The following is an 8,014-nucleotide window of genomic DNA, read 5'->3' on the forward strand; positions in this document are numbered from 1 at the left end:
CATTTCTAAGAATATTCACACATGAATGTGAAAAAAAACATTAAAATATCCTCAATTAACAAAACTGTAGCCGAGAATGACAGTAAAACGTCTCTTTCTTTTCTTTATTTCTGCTTATTTTAAGCTCAAAAACTGAAAAGCAGAGGAAAAAAGATGAAAAATTAAAAACCTTCCAATAACTCCACAACTGTCTGAACCACCAGGCTAAAGGCTAATACATACAGAGGAATACATACAAGAACAGAGGAAATTGTTCTCTCTCCCAGGGCTGCAAGAACAGAATGTTGTCATTTTGTTCTTGCAGCCCTGCAGCTCAGATGATGTGTTCTCGACACATCATCTGAGCTGAACTTTTCCCCTGTGTGATGTCCAAGAACTATTGTTTGATTGGTCAGAAATTTGAATTTGAATGAGACGTGTGCTGCAGTGAGAAGGACCTATGACGGCTTCCCAGGATTTCTGCAGTGGAGTTTCTCGTGAAGTATGAAATATCCTGGCCATAAAGAACTTCTTTCTTGTTCCTGCCACCTCGAGAACATGACAATATTTCTCTGTTCTTGTGGAGTATATAAAGGACCTAATTCATCAAACAGTCACCTTCTTACCTCGCGCTGCATCTCTGGATTCTCGGAATATCATGATCACAAATCCGTTCGAGCCGCTCAATTACCGTCCTGGGAGAAACTGCTTGAAGTTACATGTTTGTGACAATGCAGAGATAGGTGGCGGAGGTTAGCATTGATGCTGCAACAGCCTCAGTTATATCAGAACTGGAGGATATTTCTTCATTAATAGAGGAGCAGAGAACAACACTGAAGGCTTTTGCTCCTCTGATGCTGTGTGACAGTGATAGATAGGCGTATTTTGAAAGTGTCTTCCCAAAAGAAACACACCTTGGATTGTGTTCAGCTTACTGTCAACACTGTAAAATTGTATAACAATACAGTTGTCTACATTTAAATAACATCACGCTTTTTCTCTTACTTAGAGTATTCTTTTAATACAAGTCTTATCTTTCAATCTTTTTTTGTAATATCATTTAGTTTCCAGTATTTTCCTGTCAAAGATGAAATGTAATACTTATTTGTTTAGAGGGCAGCTGATATTTCATGTTGTTGGCATAAACAAGAACAAACCGAATCCGTCTCCTCCTACTGAGCTGTGTGTGTTTTTGTGGCAGGTACGTGAAGACGTACCTGCTGCCGGATACGTCAAGACAGAGCAAGAGGAAGACGAGCATCAAGGCCAACACCATTAACCCTGTTTTCAGTGAGAATCTGAGGGTGAGTCGCTGAAAAAACTCAATAAGCTTTCAGCCGTTATTCTCTGAGTTTCTAAATGCAAAACTTTTAAATCAATATGTTTGTGTTTTTTCCTGTGACATGTAGTACGTGATCAGCCACTCGCAGCTGGAGACGCGGACTCTGCAGGTCTCCGTGTGGCACCACGACCGGTTCGGACACAACAGCTTCCTGGGAGAGGTGGAGCTGACCTTTGACTCCTGGGAGTTTGATTCCCAGATAGAGGAGTGGTACTCTCTGCAGCCCAAGGTAGCCCGGCACGAGTCTTCTTCTATGTTATACAAACACACAGTAGGACGATTGTCTGAAAGGATGTGAATGGTGTTTTTGTAGGTGGAGAGCAACATGGACTCCACCATGCAGTATAAAGGAGAGCTGACCGTCGTGTTGAAGTACATACCTGCAGAGAAGAACCTCATGCTGCCGCTGGACCAAGTACAAGGTACAAGTTCTTAATTTAAATTATTGTTTTATATTTAAGGGTAAGACACGGCAAGGTGTCCATTATCAGGAATAATGAACGATAGTGAGGCCAGAACAGTCCAATGGTAACTAGCTTATACCATGTGACCATGGAAAAGAAATATATATTTTTTAAATTCATTTTATTGTATTGTTTTGTTTTATTTTATTGTTTTGTTTTGTTTTTTTATTATTTTATTTTATCATTTTATTTTATTTCATATATTTTTAATAGCAATAATTTTAGTTTTTAATAATAATCATTTTTAATCAACTTTTTTTTAACTCTCTATGCCATGTGACATGATTTATTTTGTTTATTTTCTTTTATTGTATTTTCTTTGTTTCTTATTTTTATTTTAATATTTAAATTATAGTTTTTGCAACTTTTTCTTCCTTTTTTCCCGTTTCCCAGTATTTTTCTTCTTTGCCGCATCAACATGGTATAAACAGGTTAAAGCCCTCTGAGGTGTCTATTATCAGGAATTAATGCACTCCCTGTCATCCATTAATTCCTGATAATGGACACTCTGTCGGGCATTAACCCGTACCTATATCATGTTCTGACACATATTGTGAAGCTAAAATGCTCAAATAATTGCCTAACAGATGAGGAGATCATATTATATTTACTTCCCCAAACGTCAGCTTTTTTCTTTTTTGGATTTGACCGATCTTTGTCTGCACAGCATGAGTTTGTAATAATGAGTAACCCACCAGTAGAAGTTTGCTTGTTAACACAGCTAAATATATGTTTTTCTGACTCATAGTTAAATCTAAAACTAGAAGGGCACTCGGAGAGTGTGAGCCAAATGCCCTATCTCGCAATGTTACAGAAAGTGAAAAATAATTTGTGTTATCTGCCCCGTGGTTCAGATACACTCCAGAATTTAATAGGTTCTTCCTCAGCCCATGATCCATACATTTTATAAAAATTAAGCCAGTGTAAAAGTTTTTCTGTAATCCTGCTGACAAACAGACAAACAAACAAACCAAACTGAAAACCTAACCTTCCCTGGCAGAGTTAATAAAGAACTTTCTGTTTATCCACAATTTAATGTTAGAATTTTCAAGATGTTTATTACCTGCCTTTAATTAGTGCAGCGTGCTGTTGCTGGACTGAGGTTGAGATGTAAACACAGAGCATGTTGTCCGAAATGTTGTTGAAAGATAGTGTTTAAGATCCTGCAGGCTCGACACAACAACATGAATTTGTGAGATGAAGAGCAGAATAAGAAAGCAGAAAAAATAATTCTTATGCTGCAGAAAGGTTTTTTATTCACATGTACCTCTGACCTGTGCTTTTCTGTACCACATGGCACACATTAAAAAGTTGTAAATAAAGGCTTGATTAATTGTTACTTAATAATTTAACAATATACATAATAATGTACATAATATACCTAATAGACAGATTTTGGCTGCCAGTTTGTGAAAAATCCCTACGACTGAATAAATAATTTTGCCACTTATTTGTTTATTTGTTACTCTTAAAATCAATATATAATTCCTTGTGACAATTTTAAATAAAGCAATGTTTGTCACATGATTTTATTCTAATTGGAGACAGTTAGGGCTATTAAATATATGGCAATGTTGTGAAAACAATAAAATAATGCTAAGATAAATATTATGTACGTACAAGTTGCATGTTGTTGCATGTGTAGTGTAGTCTACTTCAACTTTACTTTAACCTGTTTTGTTTCTCAAGTGTTAAGTAAATAAGCAGAAACCTTTGTAATGTGAGCTTGTTTATTCTCTGTCCGTCTGCTCTCCTCCTGTCTCAGTGAAGAAAGGGTTCCTGAAAAGCAAGAAGACGAGCAGCTTCACTTTGCCTAAAGGGGGCATGGTAGAGCTGCTGGTCAAAGGAGCCAAAAATCTCACTGCTGTCAAGTCCGGAGGCACTTCAGATCCTTTTGTGAAAGGGTGAGATGAACCTCTTTAAGGTCAGGTTGGAAACTTTTCAATAGGACGGGGGGGAACATTCTGAAAATAAGGAAAAGCAACTCTCTATTTAAGCCACAGCTCTTGGAAACAATGAACTAAACATTATGAAGTTATATATAAATGAATGCCTAATGGACAACTTAAATAATCAAATCATATTAATGAACAGGTGATACATAAATACTACAAATAACCTACAGCCATGGAGAGATTACAATTTTCTGTCTCTTTGTGGTGGTTTTTTGTGACTCTTTGTGGTTGTTTTGTGACTTTTTGTGGTTGTTATGTGTCTCTTTGTGTATTTTTTTGTGACTCTTTGTGGTTGTTTTGTGACTCTTTGTAATAATTTTCTGTCTCTTTGTGGTTGTTTTGTGACTTTGTGGTTGTTTTTTTACTCTTTGTGGTCGTTATTTGACTCTTTGTGGTTGTTTTGTGACTCTATGTGGTTGGTATGTCTCTTTGTGGTTGTTATGTCTCTTTGCGGTTGGTATGTGTCTCTTTGTGGTTGTTTTGTGACTCTATGTGGTTGGTATGTCTCTTTGTGGTTGTTATGTCTCTTTGCGGTTGGTATGTGTCTCTTTGTGGTTGTTTTGTGACTCTTTGTGGTTGTTGTGTCTCTTTGTGGTTGTTATGTGTCACTTTGTTGTTTGTAATGTCTCTTTGTTGTTGTTATGTATCTCTTTGCGTTTTTTGTGAGTCTCTTTCTGTGGTTTGTATGTCACTTTGTGTCCCTTTGTAGTTGTTTATGCTCATCTATGTGTTTATTTTGTGTCTCTTTGTGGTGACAGTGAGTCCCTTTAAAACTTTACTTCCCATGGTATAAATTATGTGTCTCTTTGTAGTCATCCGAATCATATTTCGTAAACGGTTTTTGTCTTTCATCAGCTTCTGGTCCGACTGCCTTCTGGCTGCCTTCTTATTATATGTACTTTTGGAAAAGCCGAAGCTTTATTCTTTATTCAGCTGTATTCTTTCCCCCAGATATCTCCTCCCTGACAGCAACAAGTCAACAAAGCACAAGACGGTGGTGGAGCGGCGCACTGTGAACCCGCAGTGGAACCACACCTTCACCTACTGCGGCCTGCAGCCAGGAGACCTCAACAACGTCTGCCTGGAGCTCACCGTGTGGGACAAAGAAGCCCTGGCCAGCAACGTCTTCCTGGGAGGAGTGAGGCTCGGCGCGGGCACAGGTGATTGAAACTCTGAGTGCTGGAAAAGAAAAGTACCTGGTTAGAGCTTGTCGCTATGACAGATGAGAAGTTTTAAGGTCAAAGTCTTGCACAGAATGACAAACAGGTGGTTTAAACTTCTGAAAGGTTGCATAGCTTTTTTGCGGGCTAAAAAGCTTTACTGGAGCTTTACTGATGCTGGTGCTGTGTTTACTTCAGGAAAAAATAGCTTTTATTCAAGCACAACAATGAATATATGAATATATATTTGAAAAAGCTCAATCAAGGGCATACATGAATAACCAGCAAAAGTGCTGAATCACAGGTGACGTCACATTCCTTGGAAAGAGAAACATCTTCAGTTGCACAGTTGAAAGCAGGTATTCTTCTTCTGGCTATTGAGGCTGGCAGAAAGTATTCAAAGGAAAACAGAGTTATTTATATATTGTACACACAACGACGGTCTACTTGTGTCTGTTTCCCATAAAATGGCTCAACAAAACCCTGAAATATTCTGCCGTAGAAATGGACAAAATTTGGTGATTGTTCAATCTTAAAAAAAAACCTGAATTTTACCAGCTTATTGTTGCACACATATATCATTTTATATATTCATTATTTGTTGATTATTTGTTGATTATTATCATTTGTAATCCCCCGACACATAAATGAACTGTTCTCGGTTGTAGCTACCACAACTATTGTTTTGGGAAAATCTACTTTTATGTAATTTATGTGAAATTTTTTTATATTTTTTCTTGACATTTTGACTTTTTTCTCGTCATTGTATTTAGACATTTTTCTCAACATTTAGACATTTTTCTTGACATTGGATTTAAACATTTTTCTCGACATTTTGACATTTTCCTCGTTTCCTCATTATATTTAGACTTTTTTTTTCTCAAAGTGCATAATCATTTTTTTCTCCTACCTGGCCCCAATCCTCTTCTGTAGATATCTCTTTATCTAAAAAACAGAATGTGTTATAATAATAGCGAAAATGTCCTCAGGGCTCTCTAGTGGTTACAACAAAGTTAAACAAATATTTCTGTGTCTTTTCCCTTCAAGGCCAAAGCTACGGGAACGAGGTCGACTGGATGGACTCATACGGGGAGGAGCAGCGGCTGTGGCAGCGCATGATCGAAAACCCAGAAGTCCCTCATGAGTGTACTCTGATGCTGCGATCCAGCATGCGCAGATGCAACACATGAGCCGCATCGAAGCCCAGGCAAGAGAGGATTTAAAAAAGAATAGGTGTGAAGGTGTGAAGAGTCTGACTGAAATGCTCGTAAAGGAACAGAGAACGTCCCTCTCCCTACTTCTCCTGTTCAGCCAGTCATGCCTTACACACTCATCCACATCCCGCCCTCCAAAAGCATCTAGTTTTGACCGAGCACTGCTGTTTACTGCTGTATATGATAAAAAAAAACATGTTGTGTGTAACTTACTGTACCTAGCCGAATAAGCACACGGTGTGACTCCTAATGTGTCCGTCCTCGTCTCTGTGGTTCATGAACCAGAGTCACATCTGCATGTGGTTGCAGCTGACGGAGACCATTCGTTCAGGCGTCCGACGAGGCGCTGATCAATAACGTAGAGACTTAGACATTCCCTTTATCAGCAACCGAGCTGCATCCTGGTCTGAAGCACACGATGACGCTGAGATTCATCCTCTTATTAACAGCTGTGTACAGAGGTGGAAAGTGACTAGTTCCTCTCAGTCAAGGAGCAGATTTTATTGTTACTGATGATAAAATACTGAAGTAAAATGACAATAATGGCACTTTTGAAGACATTTTAATCTGTTTATGTGTTGTTAATCTCTGCTGCTCTCCACACAAATCTTTTCTTTTCAAGCACTCTTGTACACTGCTTTATGCTCTGTTATTGTATTTGGAGTTAAAGTATAGATACTAATTTTAGAATCCCAAAACTAGGAGCTGCAACTCTATCAATAACTTGGTTAATTATTTATAAAAGATTCCTGAAAAATGACGCAAATTTCCAAAGTTGTGTCAAAGTCTAACACCCAAACACACTCAGTAACCTCAATTAAATAAGAAAGCAAACAAAGTAACTAATTAACTGATTATTTTCATGATGCATTTATGTCTCTTTAAAGCCATCATCAATTCAGATGTTTTTTTTCAGCACTTTGCTTGACATTCACAGCAGCGTCAGCTCTAGTTTAGGGTTAATTATCAAATATTTGCATGCAAACTGACAAAACTAAGATGGTGAACAGTTATTAAATGCAAATTCCTAATTATTTTATGTTAATCAATGGTAATCTCTGCTGCTCTCCAAAGAAATCTGTTATTTATTAGCACTATTGCAGATCGCTTTATACTCTGTTATTGTACTTTGAGTTAATAAAAAAAAAAAAATTTAAGAATATATTTTAAAAAAAGAAAGCTGCAACTTGGTCATTAACATGATTAATTATTTATAAAATGCCAGAAGATTTGTGAAAAATGGCACCAAATTCAAATTTTCCAAAGATTGTGTCAAAGTCTGAAACTGAGGGGTGGTCCGTAGCGTAGTGGGTTACACAGGCGCCCCATGTATAGAGGCTACAGTCCTCGCTGCGGTGGAGCCGGCCTGAGCTCCCTTTACCGCATGTCCTTCCCTCTGTCACCCCCTTTCTATCTGTCTCTCGCTTTCAATTCAAAAGCATGTAAAATGCCAAAAAAAATAATCTTTAAAAAAAAAAAAAGTCTGAAACTGAAAGACTCAAATTACTCAGTTAAATAAGAAAGCAAACAAACATTCTGAGTGTATTATAATATTTTTCATGATTAACTTTTGTCTCTTTAGCACCATCATCAATCCAGATGTTTTGTTCAGCACTTTGGTTGACATTCACAGCAGGCTCAGCTGTAGTTTAGGGCTAATTATCAAATGCAAACTGACTGAACTAAGATGGTGAACATGATGAACTTTATATCTGCATTATCAATTAGCTCAAAGCTCCACTGTGATCACATACAGCCCCACAGAGCTGCTAGCATGGCTGTTCTTGATAAATGACAATAAGTCATTGAAAGCAAATTATTTTATGTTAATCAGTGAGCCAGCCCTTCATAAAAAAGGTTTAATATCTGCTGCTCTTCAAAGAAAATCCATTTTAATTAA

The 8,014-nt window shown here is 37.5% G+C and overlaps 1 protein-coding gene across 2 annotated transcripts in view; it reads left to right on the forward strand.

The window, feature by feature from the left end:
• sytl5 (synaptotagmin-like 5) overlaps nucleotides 1-7,672 on the forward strand; it is a 50,783-nt gene extending 43,111 nt beyond the window's left edge. For both annotated transcript variants that reach the window (XM_059342893.1, XM_059342894.1), the window contains 6 exons: nucleotides 1,181-1,283; nucleotides 1,389-1,550; nucleotides 1,635-1,743; nucleotides 3,551-3,689; nucleotides 4,692-4,900; nucleotides 5,948-7,672. In XM_059342893.1, coding sequence (XP_059198876.1) covers nucleotides 1,181-1,283; nucleotides 1,389-1,550; nucleotides 1,635-1,743; nucleotides 3,551-3,689; nucleotides 4,692-4,900; nucleotides 5,948-6,090 — 865 coding nt within the window. In that variant the 3' untranslated portion in view covers nucleotides 6,091-7,672. The remainder of the gene's footprint in view (nucleotides 1-1,180; nucleotides 1,284-1,388; nucleotides 1,551-1,634; nucleotides 1,744-3,550; nucleotides 3,690-4,691; nucleotides 4,901-5,947) is intronic.
• Nucleotides 7,673-8,014: the final 342 nt, after the last annotated feature.

This window comes from Centropristis striata, chromosome 10, assembly GCF_030273125.1.
Source record: "Centropristis striata isolate RG_2023a ecotype Rhode Island chromosome 10, C.striata_1.0, whole genome shotgun sequence".
Taxonomy (NCBI): Eukaryota; Metazoa; Chordata; class Actinopteri; order Perciformes; family Serranidae; genus Centropristis; species Centropristis striata.